At 49.9% G+C, this 21,520-nt stretch overlaps 10 protein-coding genes across 10 annotated transcripts; 4 read left to right on the top strand and 6 right to left on the bottom strand.

The window, feature by feature from the left end:
* Window positions 1–311: 311 nt before the first annotated feature.
* Window positions 312–1,627, top strand: EI90DRAFT_1386276 (uncharacterized protein). The gene is made up of 2 exons (XM_039051740.1): window positions 312–552; window positions 608–1,627. The coding sequence occupies exons 1-2, from the start codon at window positions 379–381 to the stop codon at window positions 1,487–1,489; spliced, it is 1,056 nt and encodes a 351-aa protein (XP_038914792.1). The 5' UTR covers window positions 312–378; the 3' UTR covers window positions 1,490–1,627.
* Window positions 1,628–2,774: 1,147 nt separating this feature from the next.
* Window positions 2,775–5,198, bottom strand: EI90DRAFT_2997066 (uncharacterized protein; the record flags this gene model as incomplete). The annotated part of the gene is made up of 7 exons (XM_039056231.1): window positions 4,459–5,198; window positions 4,284–4,373; window positions 4,167–4,233; window positions 4,005–4,104; window positions 3,814–3,941; window positions 3,060–3,754; window positions 2,775–2,990 (listed from the first exon to the last, which is right to left on the bottom strand). Coding segments are annotated over exons 1-7 (1,629 nt in total), but the record flags the coding sequence as incomplete, so codon positions are not given.
* EI90DRAFT_3125158 (Afadin and alpha-actinin-binding-domain-containing protein) lies at window positions 5,014–8,111 on the bottom strand (the record flags this gene model as incomplete). The annotated part of the gene is made up of 7 exons (XM_039063800.1): window positions 5,014–6,486; window positions 6,539–6,665; window positions 6,725–6,839; window positions 6,891–7,284; window positions 7,342–7,597; window positions 7,649–7,794; window positions 7,860–8,111. 7 exons carry the CDS (start codon window positions 8,109–8,111, stop codon window positions 5,014–5,016), a joined length of 2,763 nt encoding a protein of 920 aa, XP_038914790.1.
* A 323-nt stretch (window positions 8,112–8,434) lies between these two features.
* EI90DRAFT_3290111 (uncharacterized protein) lies at window positions 8,435–9,462 on the top strand. The gene is made up of 3 exons (XM_039067203.1): window positions 8,435–8,529; window positions 8,609–8,970; window positions 9,025–9,462. Exons 2-3 carry the CDS (start codon window positions 8,620–8,622, stop codon window positions 9,436–9,438), a joined length of 765 nt encoding a protein of 254 aa, XP_038914789.1. The 5' UTR covers window positions 8,435–8,529; window positions 8,609–8,619; the 3' UTR covers window positions 9,439–9,462.
* Window positions 9,463–9,906: 444 nt separating this feature from the next.
* Window positions 9,907–13,414, bottom strand: EI90DRAFT_3125156 (potassium transporter; the record flags this gene model as incomplete). Its single annotated transcript, XM_039063799.1, has 21 exons — window positions 9,907–9,940; window positions 9,992–10,037; window positions 10,092–10,204; window positions 10,258–10,420; window positions 10,476–10,560; window positions 10,621–10,658; window positions 10,711–11,092; window positions 11,144–11,177; window positions 11,233–11,427; window positions 11,485–11,549; window positions 11,611–11,680; window positions 11,739–11,773; window positions 11,828–11,869; window positions 11,926–12,130; window positions 12,196–12,274; window positions 12,350–12,521; window positions 12,579–12,658; window positions 12,737–12,952; window positions 13,014–13,047; window positions 13,103–13,217; window positions 13,281–13,414. 21 exons carry the CDS (start codon window positions 13,412–13,414, stop codon window positions 9,907–9,909), a joined length of 2,337 nt encoding a protein of 778 aa, XP_038914788.1.
* A 2,586-nt stretch (window positions 13,415–16,000) lies between these two features.
* On the top strand, window positions 16,001–16,380 carry EI90DRAFT_3017168 (uncharacterized protein; the record flags this gene model as incomplete). Its single annotated transcript, XM_039057075.1, has 2 exons — window positions 16,001–16,173; window positions 16,227–16,380. 2 exons carry the CDS (start codon window positions 16,001–16,003, stop codon window positions 16,378–16,380), a joined length of 327 nt encoding a protein of 108 aa, XP_038914787.1.
* Window positions 16,381–17,058: 678 nt separating this feature from the next.
* On the bottom strand, window positions 17,059–17,722 carry EI90DRAFT_3062395 (uncharacterized protein). Its single transcript, XM_039060631.1, has 2 exons — window positions 17,223–17,722; window positions 17,059–17,166 (listed from the first exon to the last, which is right to left on the bottom strand). The coding sequence occupies exons 1-2, from the start codon at window positions 17,326–17,328 to the stop codon at window positions 17,090–17,092; spliced, it is 183 nt and encodes a 60-aa protein (XP_038914786.1). The 5' UTR covers window positions 17,329–17,722; the 3' UTR covers window positions 17,059–17,089.
* Window positions 17,723–18,119: 397 nt separating this feature from the next.
* Window positions 18,120–18,795, bottom strand: EI90DRAFT_3125155 (uncharacterized protein; the record flags this gene model as incomplete). The annotated part of the gene is made up of 2 exons (XM_039063798.1): window positions 18,120–18,416; window positions 18,472–18,795. The coding sequence occupies 2 exons, from the start codon at window positions 18,793–18,795 to the stop codon at window positions 18,120–18,122; spliced, it is 621 nt and encodes a 206-aa protein (XP_038914785.1).
* Window positions 18,796–18,867: 72 nt separating this feature from the next.
* Window positions 18,868–19,421, bottom strand: EI90DRAFT_3062388 (uncharacterized protein). The gene has a single exon (XM_039060630.1). It carries the CDS (start codon window positions 19,275–19,277, stop codon window positions 18,954–18,956), a length of 324 nt encoding a protein of 107 aa, XP_038914784.1. The 5' UTR covers window positions 19,278–19,421; the 3' UTR covers window positions 18,868–18,953.
* EI90DRAFT_1384766 (uncharacterized protein) lies at window positions 19,349–21,317 on the top strand. Its single transcript, XM_039051738.1, has 5 exons — window positions 19,349–19,532; window positions 19,603–19,727; window positions 19,785–20,333; window positions 20,435–20,649; window positions 20,926–21,317. The coding sequence occupies exons 1-5, from the start codon at window positions 19,496–19,498 to the stop codon at window positions 20,957–20,959; spliced, it is 960 nt and encodes a 319-aa protein (XP_038914783.1). The 5' UTR covers window positions 19,349–19,495; the 3' UTR covers window positions 20,960–21,317.
* The last annotated feature ends 203 nt before the right edge of the window (window positions 21,318–21,520 follow it).

Genomic DNA, 21,520 nt, shown 5'->3' with positions numbered 1-21,520 from the left:
CAACTCTAATTTCCATCAGGTGGAAGCCCTCTCTGCTCCCACGAAGTATGCTGCGGACCCGTCACTCAAAGACAAGCACCGGGGAAAGCACGTCTCCGGCCAGCATCACAAATCTAGCCACAAAAGCAAAGCCACCCACAAGAACGATAGTCATAAGGTACATTAAATTTACCTGCTCCCAAATTCAAATCCTTACCCACTCATCAGAATCATCATCCCAACTCTCATCGGAATCCTACTAAACATTCCAGGAGCGAACAACAACACCAACACCACCACCACCATCACCATGATCGCCGCGCTGTACGTATTTGGCCTGAAGGAGACACTGTTTCATTGGTGACCCTTGTCTCTTTCTAGCTGATTGCAACCCACGTCATGCCCAAGTACATTGTATCTGGAGAAGGAGGTATTATTGTGATTTCAGGTACCGGCTTACCTGGCAGCGTGCTCAAGCGTCATGTATCCGGCACCCACATCGCCCGTGAGCACCATCACCATCACAAGCATGTTCATATCCACAAGCATATCCGTAAGCGGATAGAAAGCAAAGTAGGTCGCATTCATCTCTGAACACCAATGAGCACACTCTGACTTTGTTTCGCAGGATGTCGAGGGAACTGTCGACATCAGGGCCTTCCTTGGCGGTCACAAGCTCGCCTCACTCGTTATAGGAGCTGATCCTTTGACGCGTGCTTCCTTCGTGTTCAGCGCGACCAACATGAGTGCAACCCCAATGTATCTCCGTGTCAACCCTCATGCGCCTCCTATTTCCGGCAACCCTGACACCAAGACGGTCTCGCTCCGCATGCCCATCTTTCAGCGGAACAATGTTTCTACCGTGGATTACTGTGCCCAGTTCGACCCTCAGCCCACCAAACCGTCGCCTCTGACGGCAGAGCCTTGTGTTGCCAACTCTACCCTTCATTCATCCCAAGAATTTGCCTACACCCCTTCCACAGGCACCGTTCGGCCTTTATGGTCGAGCGCTACGTTTCCCGCTGATTCTCCGCCGCTTGAGCGAAGTGTCAACTGCGAGGGGCCTCCCTCCGTCCAATTCAACAATATGAATGCTACCAAGCCTGACAATACCACTTCAGTTATAAACCCCTCCGCCATCGTCCGGAATGTTACGCTCTATTTCACTGCTCTTGATGTCGCTGGTGAGGTTTACGCCCTTGAGGAACCCATCTTCGATTCCGATTCGAACAACACGCGCAATGACGCATCCTATTCCCCTACGCCAACTAGCTTCGCTAATGTCCCAACGTCATCAATGGCTCACAACTATGCTACCAACCAAGGATCTTACGCCCAGCTTCCTCAGCCTCTCAATCCCGTCGCCTCATCCCTTCCTGCTATCACACTGGAGCAGGCGCCAACTAGTGGCACAACACCATTGCCAACTGTCACTCCTGCTGTAGCTTCAAGTATTCCTACTATCCCCGCTGTGAGCGCGTATGAGTGGATGTTCACTCCTGATGAATGATATCGCTCTTCACGCTCCCGCAGTTACTGTTTCGTATCTATTTCGAGATATTCGGTTCTGTTTCTGGTTTATATCTCTTCCCAATATGTATCATTATTCGACCCTATATGATTTGGGATATTTGCTCCAGGATGTGCCGCTGAAACCGAATTGATGAGGCCAAATTTGATTGGACGACCGAGAACTGTGCCTATCCTATATACTGAGGGGGACCCGGTCGGCGTCCCGACGTTCTTTCCCGTCAGGGTTGCCCATTAACAGTAATTGTCCTCGGCGTCAATTAACATGCATATATAGCACTCGAGCATCGAGCAAAGGAGAAAAGCAATTGACTGTTAAGTGATATTATTTTTCCTGATTGTTCATACGGTACTTATAGGTTATAGGAATAGGGAGAATACCAACTTCGACCAGGGATATTGGGGTAATAGAGGAAAGGCAATGGTAAATAATATTGATACCTTGACGCGACGTGGTCGAATTGTCCGTCCATTAACACCACCGATTATCCACACAACCGTGGCCAACTTCGAGATTTAATATATCGTGTAACATGAAGATCACAGATCATGTCCGCTCTAGCCCAATCTTTGGTGTCAGGAGAAGAGATCGACTTACCATTCGCGTTGATTCACCTGCAGTATCTGCACACTATCATGTACGATGTTCGATCTAGGCTTTTCAGATATTTTTTACTATCTGGGGTGCGCAAAGCGGCGGCGGGGCAGGATACGTACAAATGCTGATTATTGCGCCACAGAGAGACCTGTACAAAAACCGAGGCCGAAGGCGGCTTGATTACTATATTATAGTGAGAAAATGTTACAATCACACCCAAAGAGAGGAACGGTGCTCCACTATTAGTGGTGGACCACTCTGTGCCATTTGTGAATTAATCTCGAAGGGCGTACGGTCTGACATACACATCCGTGTCCATGTTGTTGATGACAAACTAAAATTACAATGGAAAGGCGTGATTTCATGATGGCGAGCAAAGCTTGATGGTCAACCCCCGCAAGCGGGCGTCGCAGCGTAAACCGCATGGAGATGGGTATCGGTCGGCACGTAGCACCAAATTAGATCAGCAGTTATGGATCCGGATGATTGGTGTCATTTACAGTATCTAGGGGTGGATATTGGGTCTGAGCATACCCAATTGCAAGCGTGGAGACGTGAGTATCGCAGGTTTGAAGGCTAGGTCGTGATTATTATTGTCACCAGCCGCACCAAGAACGGCCGGTTGGTCTACTTTGCCGGTACCAGCGGCTGCTGCTGCATCTTTCTCTCTTTCCTCCTTCTCTGCTGCAACGACTGCAGCTCGTGCCTGTCTCTCCTTCTCCTTAATAACGAAGTCCGGGGTGGCCCTCACAGCCTCATGAGGACGCGTTTTATATAACATGAGATGCCCTTGGAGGGCTGCCATGCTAATCTCTTCCTCAGGAATGACTGCGGCAAAAGCGTGCGCGAGCGCATCGAGCTGCGAAGTAGAGAGCTTGGGGGACTTGGAACGACGTGACCGAGCAAGCGCAATTGCGGCTGATGAACTGGTCTTTACAACGCCCTCATCAACCTTCGTATCATTCGATAACCCACTGACTTGCGAAGCCTTCTCCACCGCATCTCCTGTATCCTCAATATTCTCCACTTCTATTGGGTGCTCTGGGGCGTCAACATCTACTGGATAGAAACGCTTGAAGAGCTCAGCCGCTTGCCATTTTGAGGCATACGAGAACTCTATGTGGACATCAAGTCGGCCAGGACGGACGAGGGCTGGATCTAGGGAAAGGTATTTATTCGTAGTGGCGAAAAGGAGTCGACCTTGTTGCGCTTGGACACCGTCGATGGCATTCAGGAGACCGCTAAGGGTTACTGATGATGGATTCGATGGTACAGGGCCAAAGCCAGTAGTTTTGACAGGAGCCTCGCGATTCAGAGAAGTAGAGAAGGCCGCATCGATGTCCTCCATAAGAATAATCGAGCGGGATGGAATGCTGTTGATGAGCTCACTCAAGTTACCGTCATCTAGGCCACGCTTGGCAAGTGACACGACATAAATGTTGATTCCCAATTCCCCAGCCAACGCTTGGATGATGGAAGTTTTCCCGGATCCAGGAACGCCGTAAAGGAGCCATCCCCGCTGCCATGGAATCCCCCGTTGACCATACCAAGCTTCGCTGTCCATAAAATCCTTGGCATCCTCGACGAGGAGTTCTTTCACTTCTTCCGGAATGACCACGGAATCCATGGACCGTTTGGGGCGTGAACCTGGCAGGTTGAGGCTGAATGAAAACGTAACGCTTTTGACAACCACGGTATGAACGTACCAGCATAGTACCAATTATTATATTGATCGCACACGTAAACTGAGACGCGAGACTCCGTTGCAGATTCATATTCTCGCTTAGCCTCCAAAAGCAGATCGTGGATAGTCTTGTGGCTTCGGGTATATATTCTAAGGAAAGGTGCATCCAGTCAGAAATCGGCACTGTTGATACGCGCGCAAAGTGTAGCGTACTGTATACTCAAGGAATATTCAACTTGACCTTCACCCAGGTATTTCTTAGATCGCGTAACTCGCATCAGTCTTTTCTTAAACCAGATGCTATGGGTCGCATCTAATGCAATGGAGCATATAGTTAGGAGAAATCGTGGGCTAGAAATCTGATCAAGACCGTACCCCACGATGGAAGCAGCGAAAGTGGTCGTCCGCCTTCCTTGCCGCGAGCGTCTTCTCCAGGAACGATCTAGATAAATATATTTAAAAAGTGCAGAGTCGTTCTCATTGGAAACACACATATCCGCCGGCGCTCCCAAGCCCAAAAGTCTCGCTGGAGATCTGCAGCGTCCGTGCTTTTGTCCATGATTCTTGTTTCGACAGCCAGAACTGTAGATGTCAAAACACGAGGCAAAGTGAGAATACTGATCTGTTAATCTCAAGGCCGTAGAAAGAAGGGAAAAAAAAAACTTGCCATGAGCCATGAGTAGGGCAAATCATTGCCCTCAAAGTGAACCGTGATGAGGAATGACTCGAGGAATGAGTTGTACGCGGCGATGATAAGTCGACGCGCGCTCTCAACTAGACCACCCAGAATGAAGAGTTTCAACCAATCGCCTAACCCATTGAGAGATAGTATGAAAGTAAGGAGAGATGAGATATCAGACAATGATGTGGGAATAACGGGGGTCGAGGCCATTGTCGCATTTGAAGCAACAGAGGTGTTCTGTTGGAGCTGTTGAGGTAGCTGGTTGGCGATGCCAGCGCCAAGGGCGGTAAGAACTGCTTGAAGAGCAAGAGGAAGCATGAAATAGGTCGTTCTATGTCTACCCGGGAACTGAGGGAAGGTGGTGTTTGCACCTGCACCTGCCTGCGCGGGCGAGGCTTGCTATATATGTACGGAGTCCCGGTGCCGCTGGCGTCATTCAGATCAAGTCATTTGGAACCACACATAAAAGGACATAAGGTACAACCGGTTTTACACGTACAATGTGGAAAAGGAATTAAAAGGGGGATATGCAAGAGTCATTCACGAGATAGGGGCCTGTCTGGACATAGTAGATTGTCGTGCCTTCACCTCGTCTCTCAGGGATTTGAAACCCGATGCAGGCACTGGCGCAGTCCTCGCAGCGACACCTGTGGGTCTCAGTCCCCCGGCTCCTATCGTGCGTCTTGGCGCGAGATTAGGAATCATTGCAGTGCGAACAGCGCCCCCACCACCGACTACCCGTCTTCCGATGGTGATTTTCTTCGCCTTCAACGGTGACGTATTCTCTTTTTCACGGATTTTATGGACAGCAGCCGAGGTCGAAGGGGGGGACCCTGTAACAGCCATCTTTGCTTTACCTTTCTCTTTGGCAGATAGCTTTCTCGGCGAAGGTGTGCGACGTATCCTTGTACCACCCTCGAACGCAGAGGGGGACCCGCGATGATCAGCATTCAGGGGCGGTAAGCCTAATTCCTCTGCCAACGAGGCAGGAGGATTTCGCACGATGTTTACCGTGCCGTTATCTTCCTCTTCTTCGAGAACGTCGGCTAGATTCCATCTTGTTCCAGAATTTTTGAGTGGCCCAATGTCATCATTCCCGGAGCACCCAGAATGATCGAGTGGGGAGTCGCTCATTCGTAGTATACGCGAAAGTGGTGACGGAACCACCGGTGCATACGGGTTTTGTCGTATTCGTTGCTGCGCTGTACTAAGTGACACTGGTGTGGTTGGGGCCGGTGCGGATAGAACTGGGGAAATAGATGATTCGGGAAGTGTCCTACTCTCTCCGACGGTGGCAGCTGATTTCGATACAATCGAAGAAGTAGTTTGAATAGACAGTGGAGGGAGAGCTGGCGGATTCCGCCCATTGGAAACGGTTGTAACACTGGATGGCCTCTCCGGGGAAATAGTTCGCTGAAATTCCTGAGCAGATTGGGCAGATCGTGCAAGAATAACATCAAATGGGTTTTCCTTCCGAAGGATAGTGGCGGGTTTTGTCGGAGTCTCGTTCAGGTAGGAGATGAATGGGGCAGGTGTCCCCACAGCCGGTGCGGGGAACCCATTGCTGACGGCAGCAGTGACGCCTGGAGCCATCCTAGCTACTTCAGGCGCCACGACGTTACAGCTACTCTCTGGGCTGGTCCCCATGTCAAGTTCCTCCAGTTCTTCCTGTGCCGCCTCAGCAATATCATCTTCAATAAGAGTCTCAATTTCAAGCAGCTGTTTAGATCTTCTGCGACGCAGATGGCGTATCACACCCGCCATTCTAGCACCGGATGAGACTTTCTTGGGACTTTTCGCTCTGTGGACATGGCGCCTCGTCGGAGGGTGTCCTTTGGGAGGGTCGTCTTTTTCAGATGTGCTCGTTACTGATATTGTGGGGGCCGCGGACGGCGTTGGGCTAAATCCAGGAGCTGGTGACGGGGTTGGAGGTCCTGGAGTGGCAGGAAGGTCGTCGAGGACTTGACGTAGCTTCAGCTGCCGCTGTTGCTCCTCAGAATCTCGTTTCTCGGCCTGCATGCTGATTCATAACTACACCAGGCCACATCAAACAGAGGCGACTCACGGCCAGAGCATTTCGTTGTTTACCGAGCTCCACAGCGACAGCCATGAGCCTCGCTTTCTCATCCTCTAGAGCGTGCTCACGTTCCTCTAATTTAATCTCACGATCCCTTTGATCCTTCATCTGTTCGCTGTGAAGCTGAATGAGATTTTCCCTGGTCATTATCGGATATGCGGACATAAAACTCACAACATTTCATCCCCACCCGCAGAAATACGGGGTTTGCCATTCAGAAGCCGCTGATCGTTCATGAATGTGTTGAGTACTTTGTTTCTTTCTTCAGTCAACTCCTTGCGTGTTTCCTCTAGGGGGCTGTCAACTTTGCACATAAAATACCGCGAATGATGAAACGCACCCAGTTCGGATCGGAGATTCTGAACCTCTTGGAGGAGCTTCTCTTGTGCAACTACGTCCAGTTCCCCCGCCCTCAGACGCCCATCCATTGAGGCCCCCTTCGTTTGGCAAAGTGGTCTGGAATCTATGACTTCTCCAATGGAAAGGAGAAGATCGTGCAACACCGTTCGAGCGCTCAGAACATCCGAGACCCAGGGTGTTGGACTAGGCGAGAAGATTGTAGTATCCCGGACGGGGTTGAGCTCAATGGTGGGGTTTGGGTTATTTCGCTTTGCGAGTTTGTCAAGGCCAACAACGAGGGAAAAAATGAGTTCGCGAAAGTCCCCATTTTGCTCAGCCATTCGCTCCCGTTCAATTCTGAGTTGCTCTAGAGACTTCTCGAGAATAGGATTTGCCTACATGATTCTATCACAAATCTGCGAAGCAAACAGGCTGAGATTACACATGCTCACCTGAGGTACAACTGTGACACCATCTGCAACCAAGTTCGAACACTTAATGTTCGCGCCCATACCACCTATTTTTGCCTGGTGATCCGTTGAAACCTTGTTCCACCTCTCAATAATCCGCTCAAGCTCCCGCTCTTTACGTTTTATCTCGTTTTGTGCATTCTGACGACTTGTCTGTAGAGCTGATTGGGCCCGTTGAAGGCTTACACAAGTTTGCTTTTGTGCAGCCTGGGCGTCCGTGAGTTCTCGCAAGGTGATCCTAAATAAAATCTTCAGTTCGACGAAGCCGGAAGGCCTGGAACCTGCTCACGCATGCTTCGATTTGATGGATTCTGTTTCACGCTGAGCCTGTATGGTTTCGGCTTTTGCGGCATTATAGAGACTTTTTAAACGTTCGTGATCATAAGTTAGGGTATTAAGTCTCGTTGTCAGATCCTCGTTTCGCTCCATGTCGCTCTGCACAGCGTCCGGGTCATTCAGTCGGGAGACCAAGTAACAGTGTGATAGATGCGAGCACTGACAATTCTCTGATCCAGTAACGAAACGAAGCACTTAGTGACGAGTTCCTGGTCTTTTGAACTCAAGCCCACGAGTGGCCCCAGGAGCCCTGGTGGTCGTGCAAACCCATGTGCGATCAGTTGCGCACTCACAAAGGCAAGTGTTGATGACGAGCTACTCTCCGGAGACGAGGGGACGGACGACATAACGCTCCCATCTGAGCCCGCGTCGAATGCCCATCGCACCAACTTCGCGCTTTCCTCTCTGTTTGACATGTTCGTATTGATAGTGACAGAACTGGGTTGGTAGGCTGGTAATTGCGCGGGCCGAGCGCAAGAGGGGTATAAAAAGAATAAGCGGGCGAGAAGAACAGCCTGCCTAATCGTGACCTTGTATCAGGTCTGCGCGGACAAACGCGATGTTGGTGGCTGTTGAGTGGCGAACCAAATATGGGCAAATAGAGTCCTGCGTGTCAGACCCACGTGATGCCTTTTATTTTCGATCATATAATTTCGATTCTTATTTTAAATCGGAGGTCAACATTCAACTGCAATGTTTATGCTCTTCCAACATCCTGACTGCGTTCTGGGGCGTGATAAACCAATCAGCGGCATGCTACTCTGCGCAGAATTTCTCATTTGATACATACAAAATTGGCTTTTCAGGGTCTCATAGAATACTGAGCGATTCAAAGTGAGACAGGCACCTGTGCATATATGTATACTATTTTCTGAGTGCGACGCCCACTTGCGAATGCATATTTGGTTGCAAGACGACAAACCCATGGGGAATTCCATCTCCTCCACTTTGTATCAATCCTTCTTCGAAGCCTCTCCCGCGCTTCCATGGACGACTTCACTCTCATTGGAGATCAATCCGTACGGATTGAGACCTCCAGAAGAGCTTTTAAGTTCCATATATCAGGAGTATGAGGAAAATTTGGATTTCTTCGTCGAGATGGATATAAAGATGGGGCGGTTTGGGCCAAGGATTCACTCTTGGACCGAACGTCGATGCGTAATCGTCTTCAACCTCCAAATCCATGAGTGTACAGGGGGATATGACGGCGAACTCTACGTTGCATCTGACTGCGCCTGGATATTTGACCCCACGATTATGGAAGAGTCTTCACCAGTGAGTCATGCACAAACAATGGGCATATATGGTCGCTAAATATGGGCCTTGAAGTCCCCCCTTTCTGTCAGATGTTACACAACGCACCATCCCATTGTGTTCCCTGAGGTACCATCAAATCAGATCTCAGTATCGAACATGGATTCTTGTTCCCACTCCTTCCATGATCACGAATCTGCTATGACCCCGAGTCCTGCCCTCCCAGGCACACCCAATTATTCGAGCGTTGCCCAGCTTGTCCCGTCTCCACCATCCAGCCCACATACCAATTGCGAAACTCTTATTACCACCCTTCCCGCTTCCTGTCAGCCGAATGCAACTTTGCCTTCGGATTTCCAGCAAGGACTCCCCCGAAGCTGCCGAGAAATGGGAATTCTCTTCCAAGATCTTCTAGAGGACGGGTTTGGGCTAGCACCGAAGCGAGGAAGAATTATAAACGGGGCATTCGTCGCTTCTTGCACACGTTGACGGCGCGGTTGAGAAGAAAGAAGCACATAGAAGTGAATCCGACAAAGGACGTCGAGAAAGGAGTTTCTCGAGCCGAAGCGCTCTGGAACAATGCATGGCTTCAGTTCGTCTGGAACGAACGTGTGTGTATGTAACCAAATCATATTCGCAAATGTATTCAGTATTTATGCGTGTCAGCCCTGCTCAAATCCTTTTCACGAATGTAAGAGACCCGAAGCCGTTGAGATTGCGTAGTCCGAACTCGTGAATCTCGAAACAGAGCCGGGCGCCGTAGTTCACACCAAACGGGGGACAGTCGCCAGTATCACTTTCAGAAGGACAATACCTAAAAGCTAAGAACCTATCACAGTAATGTGAGACGCATACAATGACCGAAACACGACTATATCCTAAAGTAGTAGCACGGCTATGATAACAACAGCGCCATCATCAGGGGGGCTTGCCCTTCATTCCACACATCAGTGTTACCTAAATAAGAGCGTTTACGCCCACATAAAGGGTACTAACAGCGAGGTGAGACTTCATCAAGACACCGGACAGACATCAAACTTACTCTTCTTGTTGGAGGCCCCAATTGGCAGTTTCAGGGAACATCGTGGCTGTCAAATGGAGTCTGCTCAGAGATGTCAGCAACAAGTTACCACTTCACTCACCCAGGCGACGGTAAATTGACTCGATGAGAAGTCGCCTGATCCATGAAATTGCATTGGCTGCCCATTCGGGCGAAAAGCGAAGTTGCTTGCTGATAACATAATAATGTGGGATTCTATGCGGTATACTTGAGCCCGCGCCCAAGTTGATCAGGGAAGATAAACATACATGTGAACAGTTTGATCGGCTGCCTCCTTAATTTCGTCGAGAATTTGACGAGCCTGCGAGGGATTGACGCGAGACTCGATCCCATGTACTGCACGGAAGATATGGTCCGTGGATGGATTGAAGTCATCGCGGAAACCGAGACAATACGTAACGCCGTAGAAGCCTATTAGGGTACTGTATTTAGCAAGGGAAATCGCCTGTGATGTGGCGTCACGGACCTTGAATCGAACGCACTTTGGTCACGGCGTAGGCATCATCGGCTGCAACATAGGGGACTGGGACGACATGGAACGACAGGAAAATCTTAATGACATAGATATCAGATGGGTCCATCAAAGGTCCAAGGCCTCAGATATTGCTCACGACAACGCGAGGCAGAGCAGGCATTTGCCTGATGTAGCCTAGAAATTATAGGTCAGCACCCAAACCCGACGACCATCACAACCACCTTACCGTAGAAAGAATGAGGGACACCAGGACCAGGGGCCAACTTGTAGAAGATAGCGCATGTAGGGATCCTAGACAATGTGGTAACTTTATTCTTAACATCGTCGTAGAATACCAGCTCCTGGGACTTCTCGTCGACTGCTTCCGCTTCGGCATCGATAGTATCCTCCCCAGGTAGCACCACACGGTTCCTTTGTCTCACCGGGGAATCAGCCTCACCATTGTGCGTAATTCCGCGTGGATCATGACTCTCAGGACTGAACGCACCGGGCCTTTCAAACTCTGTGGAGGCCACCAGTCCTTTCTCGTCGATGTGCGCTGAATCGCGATTGATGATGAAGTGACGAGGGTTCCTACGGTTCTCCCCATCGAAAACGTCTTCGAGGCCCTAAACCAGCCATGTCGGTTAAGTGGGCTCGAACTCGGATGGTGCACTCACTTTTGCCCAAGTCCAGAATAGCATCAGAGCGCATCTGCATGCCACAAGTTCGCGCCCGCAATAATTATCACAAATCCAAGAAGACTCACAATGCGCATCCAATCGATAGGGGCACCCATGCACCCAACGGAACTTTCCTTAACGAGGCGCCAAAGAACAAACCGTCAAAGAATCCAAAGACTAGGAAAAACCCAATGGCGACAAAAATGGGTAGTCCCTTCTTGATATAAATGTGGAAGGAAATGAAGGTGCTTGTAACGATCATCACAGTCGACACCGCAAAACTAGAGTGGATATTTCAGTTTTCACAGACAGGTCTGGGGATAGAATCAGGGACAGACCCGTAAGCATTTGTCATGTTTGTAAGGTTTTTAAATGCAGCGACAACAATGACAGTGGCGAGTCCCTGATACAGAAACAGTGACCATGAGCCAGATCAACGCCAATATAGGTCACGTCTAACTCACTAGAGTGTAGTTTGCTGCAGGAACATAAACTTGTCCTTGCACCAAGGAACTAGTGTAAACCAGGCGGAGGCTACGGTGGAAAAATCAATCAGCATTATCCACATGCTCAGATCGTGAATGTGTAGTACGGTGGGAAACTCTTGCAATTGATCAGTTGTTGAGTCTTTGCCAAGTTCGCTTAGTGAGGGTCGAGAAGAAGAGGAGTTAAGTAACTCACCAAGCTGGACACGGCTGTGATCATCGCTTGGCTGGCTATTATCTACCCACACCACAGATAAGATATCAATTCGAAGCCCCTGAACACAAGTGACATACAGTGGCCAAGAGAGCGAATAACCAAATGATCCAGTAGAGAGGTCCATTATGTCTCCCGGGAATTGTAGTGTAGAAGATGTTGGACATGACGGCTTCTCCATCAGCAATAACTCTTGCTCCCTGCCCGAGATACGCAAGGATGAGGCAAGGGAAAACAAAGAGAGTAAATGACAAGCGAATGGAGAGGGCGTTAAATTGACCGAGGCTGCCAGATGAAGAAAGAGGGAATAAGCTTATTTTCCTACGGGACACGACAACAATACGGCGTACTTAGCGAACAACGCCTCGCACCCAGTAATAGCCAAGAGCACCCCAGCAAGGTTGTCGTATTTTTTCGTCCTCACGAACCCTAGTGATGATAAGAATGAGTACCAACACTCCTCGTTCGGCGGACCTCGCATCCCGATGAGTAAGTAATACTCACACATCACGGCTCTGGAGGGATCCAAAGCCCTAAATATACCTGGGTGGGCAGTTATGTTGTAAATCCCAGATACTCCAATCAGGGCCAACCAGATGAACGTGACAGGAGCGAAAGCGAGGGTAATCTTGTTGGTACCGAAGCGTTGAACAAGAAAGAGAACGACGAGTATGGCCTTGAAATGGTGTTACTGTGAACCTGAACTTTATAAATAAGGGCACCACTATCTCACAATGGAAATTGAGATAATGTGATTTATCACGCTTGGCTTCGCGACGGCGAGACCGCCAACAGCAGAGGTGACCGAAACAGCTGGGAAACGTGGATGAGCCTAGATACCAAGTACAAAACAAAAGATGAAAGAAAAGACGGCGATAGGCGCCTACTCACCGGGAGTGAGCACGCCGTCACCAAGCGTCAAAGCAGTGCCAAACAAGCTCCAGAAGTAGAGAGGCCATTTTCCCTGCTTCAAGAACTCGAGTCCCCTTCGATTTTCCACGTCACTTCGCGCTCTGACGGCAGAATCGCTCGTGAGGGTACGGTCAAACTCGACGAAAGGGGAACGGGGATAAAGGCCTTGGAGCAGCGCGAAAGTACCTCCTTCGCCTAGACACAAGTGACCTATTAGACAAACTGCTGTACGGAGATTAATAAAACCATAGTCTACCTTCACCGGTGCCAAAATGAAGAGCGATAAAGGACTAAAGGCCGGACCATTGGTTCGTTGGCATGATAGCAGAAAGTCAGGAAACTCACATATTTGATGAGCGGCAACAATGTCATCGACCAAACGATAGCAGATACCCCCCCAATAACGTCTTCGGTGGACGGAACGGGCCCAGAGCTTGGCCAGATGCCGTTGAGCACGTACCTGTGACCAAGCCGATGGTTAGGTTGGCTGAGCAAAAGCATAGATAAAATGAGATAGGCCTACAATGGCGATGTCCCAATGTCTGAGTAGATCACACCGAGCGTCTGGAAGGCCATTATCGCAAGTGCAGAGCCCGTCAGCTTAACGGGACGGCGTTCGAATTGTGTCTCGTCTTTCGTCATGAGTCCCGTCGCCATCCTCGAATTTCGACTCCTTATTCGATGACCGAGGCGGCCGGGCTGGAGGATGCGATGTTGGGTAGATAGAGGGGGTCAAGAAGGAGATGCACTGGCCAGTAACAGGGCGTGTTTTGTAGTAGGATATCATTGCAAATTTTCGCAATTCGCTCAACTGAAGAGAGATTTCATCGTTCATTGACGGACTACCCGCCCCCAATTACAGGATCACCGCATGACTGAGTAAATATAGAACTATAGGTTGCGGCGTAACGAACGTTGCCCTCACGCGTCGAATGGCGAAAAACACGCACAATTGAAGCAACCCAGATCTAGGGATGCAAACACAAGATTATTACGGTTCCTCCTCTCCCGCCTGTTTGTTATCTGAAGGCAGAATGCGTGTGTCAAGTGCGGCGAGCTATTAACGCCGGTTCCATCTTTATTGTCAATGGACAATATATTGCGCAATGATCATTTCGATATAAATAGCTGTAAAGATAGGTGTACCACGCCCGTGCAAAGCTACCAGGGATGTGCACCAATTGAGATAAGCAGCGCGCAACTCTGTCAGCGTTCCCCCTTCCGAGTAACGGAGTTGACGCCGTTGAGTGAGGTTCCCGATGACGTAATCAACCAATTCAGCAGATACTCCTTCTGTCCTCTCCATGGACGTGCCGACGTTGAGAAGCTAGCGACGCGCGTGGTTCTTCTCTTTATCTCGATCATACGGGCGCGATCATGTCGCAGATATACACTTGTCGCCTGGCCAGTACCGTTCAAGGTCGTTAAACCCGTAACTGTTTCCGACTACATAAGTACGAAGTGGCAGAAATAGCGCAACGTTTGGTCATGAAGCTCCCACGTTGCTATCCCCTCGTTTGCCAAGATGATCATCTATGGACCCTGCGAGGCACAAATTGACGACCATCGGAATTCGGAACGATGACTTCATTTATGTCCATCACTGTCTAGGGCCGTTCGGAGATAGACCTACCTCCTGCTTCTCGTGAGTTCGGTGTCAGCTAAGTGCGCCGTAGAGCTGTCATGGATATTGATAGGATGCAAACAAGAGAACAGCTCTGGGGCTTGACATACCCATCTTCAAAGCGAACCCGGCAAATGACACCTGACCTCTACTTAATCTATCATGCCAGTGAAACCGAGATCGCCAGAAATTAGCTCGTTAATCGTGGTGCCTTCACCAGTCCAAGCCTAGTTTCCCAGAGCTGGTAGGAGCACTGCAAGTCTGGCACTAGTGATCCGATCCGATGAGTCCTTAAGTGAACGATACACCGTATGGTTGTCGCAATGGCTATAGTCATCGGAACATAACATAACTGCGTGTGAGCAGTGCAACAGCCACCATCAAGCCACCCAGTCCCAAGTTACTGCAGAAAATATCGGAAGCAAAAGAGATGAATGCTCAAGGGAGGATCAGCTTCCGATGAGTTGAGTCGAATCGCGCTTCTATGAATGTTCTGTCCGAAACTGCCCACAGCTGACGTATCAGTACATGATTCAAATCCATACCTCAGCGCTCGACAAGCTGGAGATTGTTACAAAAATGTTTCCAAGTGCGAAACGGATGGTAACATCGAGGCTCCAACGGCCATCTAGCATATCGATAAAGAGGAGGCTCAATCATCAAAAAGTCGACCGGCTCCAAGCGCGCCCTTCATCGCGAAAGCCCGGTCGTGCTCCGTAGCCATCCTCGGGTGCTGTAGAACAACATGAGATTCTGAGCCAAGGAACAAAACGGCGTAGATGTATGTAGACATGTACATAGCGAGACATAGGCCGGACGTTCGACTTCGCGGGTCAAGCTCACGAAAGAATATATTATACCAGCAGGCAACTGAACCATGGAAAGAGGTCCTAGTGCAGAACCAGGTCTTCGGGCAGAGGCCACCTTGGGCAACCTATGGACCCTGATTAGGTGGGTCTCTTGTATAACGTCTACCGCGCGAGTGGCTACGGAGATTATATTATATTAGGCCGGGTGATGACAGGGGTGACAAGTAGTGAAGCCTTATTCTTGGTTCCTTTTGCCGGCGCGGCCTCTTTGCACGACGGGCTCGCCACAGAGCGTCGCTCGATCGCCATAACAGAGTGAAAATAAAGCCTGGGGTGAGAGTGTACTTGTCCATCGCCTTGTTCGAGTACATCTCATTATTGTCGCAGACTTGTGCGACATAGGCACAGTGAAATTACACCTGAGACTTACGTGACATGGCTTCAAGTCGGCCTCAGAATTCACAATTAGACACCACCTCAAGTTTTCATTGTTTTGAACCTACACTCGGGAGCGATTCCGACTCGGATGAAACTTTTGAGAATAGTTTAGTGACCGCAACCTCCCACTCTTCTTGTCTCAGTACACAGTCCCCCTTAACAGAGAAATAGACCTTGACCCCTGCATCGTTGGAGCACGATGAGACGGACAATGAACTCGATGGAACCGGTGTGCTCGGAAACACAACATATCGTCGCTGAATCTCACCCTGAGCAAGAGATGCTTACATTTTTGAGTGCCGGCCACTCGACGCCCTCCTGCAGCTTGAGCTTCGAGGCATCGTCAAAGAAAACGAGCTACGCCACCCAACCATGCGCGACGTGAACGGCGAAGAGTGTCTCATCGTCGTCAAGAACGGAAACGCCACCGATGTTACCATCGGTCGTGCGACCGGCATCGAGTCCTTCGTCCGGGAATACAACGACTGCGGCAATTCGCTCGACGTCCATGGAGATAGCCATCCATCCGTACAGCCACAAGGACGGTGCTTTCTCCACCCCCCGGGGATTCCGGATCTGTCATCACTGATGCCAATAGCCGAATCGTCGGTATCCTCACCGGTAGTACCAATGATGAGGCGCCAAATCAGCGCATGGTCATGACAGCCAGGTTTGGAGTTCGATCCGGAACCAGCTCAAAATGTAACACGCCTTTGTTGGAACGGAAATTCACCGGTTTGACCAATTCCTAAGGAACCCCCCCTGCTTCCAATGCAACCAAACAGCAAGTTGCAAAAAGGAAAATCGGCGCATCTAATTGCATTGAATATATCGGGAGCATGCATCTCGACAGCGTGTTGACGGGTTACATAATAATGAACGCTATAAGCTTACAGGCGCTAAAACAGCGATGATCTGCCTCTGATTTGCTGCCATGTTTAGGTCATCAGATTCACTTGGGTCGTTCATCCAAATCAGGCGCGCCGATTCTTTTTGCAGCTCGCGACTGTTTCCTGATCCATCACGCTAGCTCATATGTGAAATGTGCGCTTGGTCGCGGGTTTCCAGAGTCCAATGATCCTCGGAGTTCCTGAGAAGGCCAGCAGTGCCTGCCACGTTGTCCGACTAATAGGAGGGCTAAAGCGGGAGCTCAGTCTCCGTTAATGAAGAACTGAATTACTACGTTTAGTACTAACCTAAAGCGGAGCTATATACAGAAGAGTACAGAGTAAGTAATGTAACAACAACTAAAAGCAATGATACTAACCTCAGTCTCCGTTAATGAAGAACTGAGAGAAAAGAAAGTAGACAAACAATTACTATATACAATGCAGTCACGGTATCAATACAACGGAAACAAAAGTAAGATCATGTGAGTTTGGTTAGTGAGTCACGCGTCGTTGTAACTCCAACACCGACAACCCATGAGCATGAGGGATGGCTCCGCAATTTGCAACTTCCTCACTCGGGCCGTGACGTGCGCTGTCCGCCACACCCCGCGCCCGCGTTGCTGCTGATTCGGGTGGGCCTCGAGCATTGTACGACAAGTTTCTCGCATTGCCCGCGTCGACAACGTTTCCCCTTAATATTATAGTGACCTGCCGGTGTTGCACATCAGTTCTGGTATCCCGGGCATGACTACTCTCGCTGTTCGCCCAGCTTCTTTTAATGGATGCAATTTCTGTCACCTGGTCGGCCATGCTCAGGAGACGATATCTTCACGCCTGCTGGTTCATGTGAACCAAAAAGTAACCAGCTAGAGAATAGGCCGTGCTACTTCGGTAGGCATATGGATCTCCTTAACTCGCCGGTGATACAAGGATGTAGGTAGTATTCCCATCGTGATCGACTTCATGTGCGACTATCGTTCTGGCCCAGGGAGCCGGGATATTTCAATTCTGTGTCACTCCTGACAATTGCAAAGCAATGGTCCTTCCCATATTTCCAATCAGTTGCCTCTGAAATGGCGCTTCTCGACGACACCTCAGATCAAGCCATCGTCCAATCCATAAATATTCTGTGTCCATGATCCTCGGTTTAAGACCGATCGATCGTGAATGTCCTTACAATGAGCAATATACGTCCAAGATTAAAGCGCAGACCCCCAGTCCAGGAATGAAGTTTTGGGACGGCTCTGGCAGTAATCATTGCTGACCGCGGTTCTCACAGTTCAAAGTGACAGTGGGAATACTGTTGTAGCCGAAATCTGGCAGTCAGGGTTACAAGCCCTTTCCTATTAGCACCCAAACCCCGCACGAGGCTTGTAGAATTCCACCCTTGCCTCCTTCCCCTCAATCAGACACCGGTGGTGGCAACTCCGCTCGCCCTCTACAATAATTTGGAGTTGTCGAAGCCTCATTCTACCCAGTGTTTATATATTTAAAGCAGCAGTTACAAAGGGTTTTCTAAGATAGAGGAGGCGCGAATTATCCAGGTCATCATGCGAATCATATAGGTTAGAATTTTAGTGATAAATGTATGTGTCAGAAGTTCACGGCTGGGAAGAAGCCGATGACCGTTCTGCTTCTGATGAGCCGTTGTGGGACTTCGCCGTCATCTTGTCATGGTCTTCAGCCGGGGGCCGAGGTCCGCCGTGTCCGATTTTGGTACCAAAACCTTTCATCCCTCCTTCATCTATCCACTTCCTCAGCTCACGTCTTCTTTCTTCCCCATGTTCCCTCCCCAATCGACGAGCCTCTTCAAGATTGGATCGAGCTTCGTCGTGCTTTCGCGCAGCAATGGTGGCTGGGGATATATATAGGATTCGAAAGGATAAAACTGTCAACACCTACATACGAAGCATGAGAAAGCCTTCTCCGAAAGGCATGAACTTCGATACGCACAACAACAGCTACAAGGCTCATCATAACGCCATTCTTGGACAGAATGAAAGGTTCAGTCAATCCATCAGGATGAGGCCGCACCTCGGGCTCGTAGGCAAAACCTCCCCATTCATTTTTCTTTCCTGTCCACCTCCTGCCTTCTGCTCCAGCACGCTCACCCATCGAAGGCCCTCTATGAGAAGCACCCCATCTAGCCTGCTTAGCCCCACGAAGCGCGTCATAAGCGCCCCTAATGGCATTCAAACGTTCTTGCCTGAGTTCTGGGGTAAGGATCTCAAAAGGGTTCGTACGGAATTGGGCGGAATCGGGATGATAGAGTTTCATGAGTTCGTAGTCTTTTCTTGGTGCCGAAAAAAGCCGCAGTTGTGATCCATGATCCCCATTCATAAGCCAAAAGACGCGCAACATCGATCAAGATCAGAACGTGAAACCACCCCCAGCGAGTCACGACAAAGCAATGAGGGAAATTAGCGTCGGGTGGATTATGGGGAAGGAAAGAAGTCGGAACTCCCGCAGGGCATGCCATTAGGATGAGGCACGTTTCCTCTGCAGTTGCCAAAGTAGTCAGTGAACTCACATCGAGACTTTATCTCAGCGGCGGTGGCACCATGGGGTAAGTGGAAGATTTGGTGAGGAGTAGGCCGAGGATGTGTAGGGAAAGGTATGTGTCCTCTGGGACCTGTACCGCCAGAACTCGCATGTCGTGTGCAAGTCCACAAGCGCCAACGTCGTAAGTATGCTGAAGACGACCGATTGGATAGACCCCGTGGCATCAGCATCGGAATGATGGTACGCCAGGCATCCATCACGCAACCCAGCGTTAGAGCGCTGCAGGACGTCTCAATGTTGTCACAGATCGATCAGCAGGAGCTTTATGTTGGCAATGTAAAGCGTCACTTGGGTCTGTTTATGGTTATTGCGTTTCGGCTACGCCCGAGATGGGGTCGAACGTTCGAGGTTCCCGAGTGGGAAATGGCGCGTTGGGGGGGGCTCCACTGTATTGCGCTATTGCTCCATCTTGCGGATGTTAGGCCACAAGACTGAGTGCACTTTCCATGCTGGTAAATAGGGTCTCTCCCCGCATCCCCTCGTGTTCTCCGCTGTAAGGACTAGGACGAAGGACAGTCTCAGGACATTCAGAGTGGAGGGGCAAAGGCCTTAATGGCGTACACTTGCTGGCGCCACGGTTTCTCCGACGTACCAGGGACTCATCAAAAGCCCTGGAAGGCTTGAGCCGTGGTAACATCAGTTATTCAGTAGGTATGAGGCAGGGTGCACAATTGTACCCCAACATATATCTTTCGTCACATTAGGCCCGCCAAACAGCAACACGCTGCGAATCCCTCCTCTTCCTCCAACCTCTTTCAGGATCTTTTCTCACTGGCGTCCGCTCGATCAATTTCCCATCTTCAGTAATGATGACCGCTTTTGCAACAAAGGGACTTGACCTTAATTTCGACGGCTACACTCCCACTCGATACTATCCGTCTCCCTCCGCGGAGGTCCTACAATCCACCCCCGCTGACTGTGCCCCTTGGAAAGAGTTGTTTGATTGCACCTGGCGTGCAGATCTCCGCGTACTGATGCTCAGAGATCTTTCCGCTGGTCGATACGGATTTCAACATCACCGCATCCCACGAGCATCCGCTTCAGCGGCACGTATGTCTGCTTCGCCGTCCTACGACATTATCTACCATATCGATATGGATGCCGATACTCTGAGGAAGGTGGCAAAAGACCCAGGTGGAGTGCTTGACGATCCCGAAGTTCCATCGCTGTTCGAAGTCTTCGAAAGAATGCGCATCTGGATTCGTCAGGACCCCGTGGCCAAGTACGACATCGAGGGTAGGATGGACGCTGAGGTAAGTAACCCTGTCTCTGTCGATCAACCACGGACAAGGTGGTTGACCCCGGCCTTCATTTTGTTTTTCAAATGTCAAACATGTTGGTAGATGCTTTCCAGGCCATCGGTAGTTTCCCTGACAAAGGGATCTTCCTTATACCATCAGAGCCAGATGATGTTGATCAATTGGAGACGGGTGCGTCGTTACACCCGATCATACCCATTCAAGCACCAAAGCGTAGAAGAAACACCGTCTCCTTGCCATATTCGCGCCCACGCCCATTGTCCCCACGTTTGCGTTCCCACTCCATCCCCAATTCGCCTGCGTTATCCCGGCCACAGCCCTATCGCCGCGGGACAACATCGTCATCTTTAAGCGCCCACCTGGGCCACTCTCGCAAGCGGCTTCCTACCTTACCTAACTCGGTTTTGTCTGCGCCGTACAGACGAAGTAGTGTGCTGTATGCAAAGGATTATATGCGCTGGATGCTAGGTGGCTTTACGCGTGTTATGAGCGGCGCGAGTCTGACCCTGGGAGTGATCGAGTGCCGAGGAACCAAGATGAAAAAGGGAAGGATTACTGGTATTAGAAGGACAAGTATGACCGGGAGGCCGTGGAACCGTTCTTTACTCGTTTCAGCCTGAAAGGCGCAGTCCTTTTTCGTTTTCATTCGAGAAAAGCCCGTGGACATCGATTGTTCTCACCCAATAAACTCCCAGCGTAACCAGATCAGCAGCGCCGAAGACCCGTGGTTGAACGTTTTACTTGCACAAGACCAGCCATTCCACGATTGGAATGTCTCTGGATGCCATCACTTCCACTTCCTGTCACATGCAGTTGTCCGCCCGAGATTTCTTCCATTTCCTACGTTTGTTAACGCTCATGTTCACAATCCTATGCATCTACCAATTTCGGAGTGAATTTGTTCAGCATCCTTTTTCCCGTTCTAGTTTGCAAATCCATTCATATGATTTTGTTTCTCATTCCCACTTGTGTTGATGCACGTTGTCAATGACCATCAGCAGGATCTCATGTGTCGGTTATTCCAGACGGGGGCGCATATCTTCTTATATCATTATATCGCCAATGCTTCGGGAATAAGAACACGCGGCTAGATCGATTATCTGAGATTCCAACATGTGCTATGAATGGGGCGCATCGCGGATGGTAGAAGCATAATTTCGGTCAAATTTCAGCGCTCCTAC

This window comes from Cantharellus anzutake (assembly GCF_015039405.1).
Source record: "Cantharellus anzutake strain C23 chromosome Unknown EI90scaffold_31, whole genome shotgun sequence".
Lineage (NCBI taxonomy): Eukaryota > Fungi > Basidiomycota > Agaricomycetes > Cantharellales > Hydnaceae > Cantharellus > Cantharellus anzutake.
The sequence above is the reverse complement of the archived record's forward strand: the minus strand, read 5'-3'. Positions and strand labels throughout refer to the sequence as shown.

Bases quoted from the DNA above. Each gene is read 5' to 3' on its own strand.
- EI90DRAFT_3062388 (XM_039060630.1), bottom strand. From the start codon at position 19,277: ATGGATGCCTGGCGTACCATCATTCCGATGCTGATGCCACGGGGTCTA.
- EI90DRAFT_3290111 (XM_039067203.1), top strand. From the start codon at position 8,620: ATGGGGAATTCCATCTCCTCCACTTTGTATCAATCCTTCTTCGAAGCC. The intron at 8,971-9,024 runs GTGAGTCATGCA...TGGGCCTTGAAG, and splicing joins TTATGGAAGAGTCTTCACCA to TCCCCCCTTTCTGTCAGATG.
- EI90DRAFT_1386276 (XM_039051740.1), top strand. From the start codon at position 379: ATGCCCAAGTACATTGTATCTGGAGAAGGAGGTATTATTGTGATTTCA. The intron at 553-607 runs GTAGGTCGCATT...TTTGTTTCGCAG, and splicing joins GTAAGCGGATAGAAAGCAAA to GATGTCGAGGGAACTGTCGA.
- EI90DRAFT_1384766 (XM_039051738.1), top strand. From the start codon at position 19,496: ATGTTAGGCCACAAGACTGAGTGCACTTTCCATGCTG. The intron at 19,533-19,602 runs GTAAATAGGGTC...GGACAGTCTCAG, and splicing joins TGAGTGCACTTTCCATGCTG to GACATTCAGAGTGGAGGGGC. The intron at 20,650-20,925 runs GCCACAGCCCTA...TATGACCGGGAG, and splicing joins AATTCGCCTGCGTTATCCCG to GCCGTGGAACCGTTCTTTAC.
- EI90DRAFT_3062395 (XM_039060631.1), bottom strand. From the start codon at position 17,328: ATGGCCGACCAGGTGACAGAAATTGCATCCATTAAAAGAAGCTGGGCG. The intron at 17,167-17,222 runs CTATAATATTAA...AACTTGTCGTAC, and splicing joins TGTGCAACACCGGCAGGTCA to AATGCTCGAGGCCCACCCGA.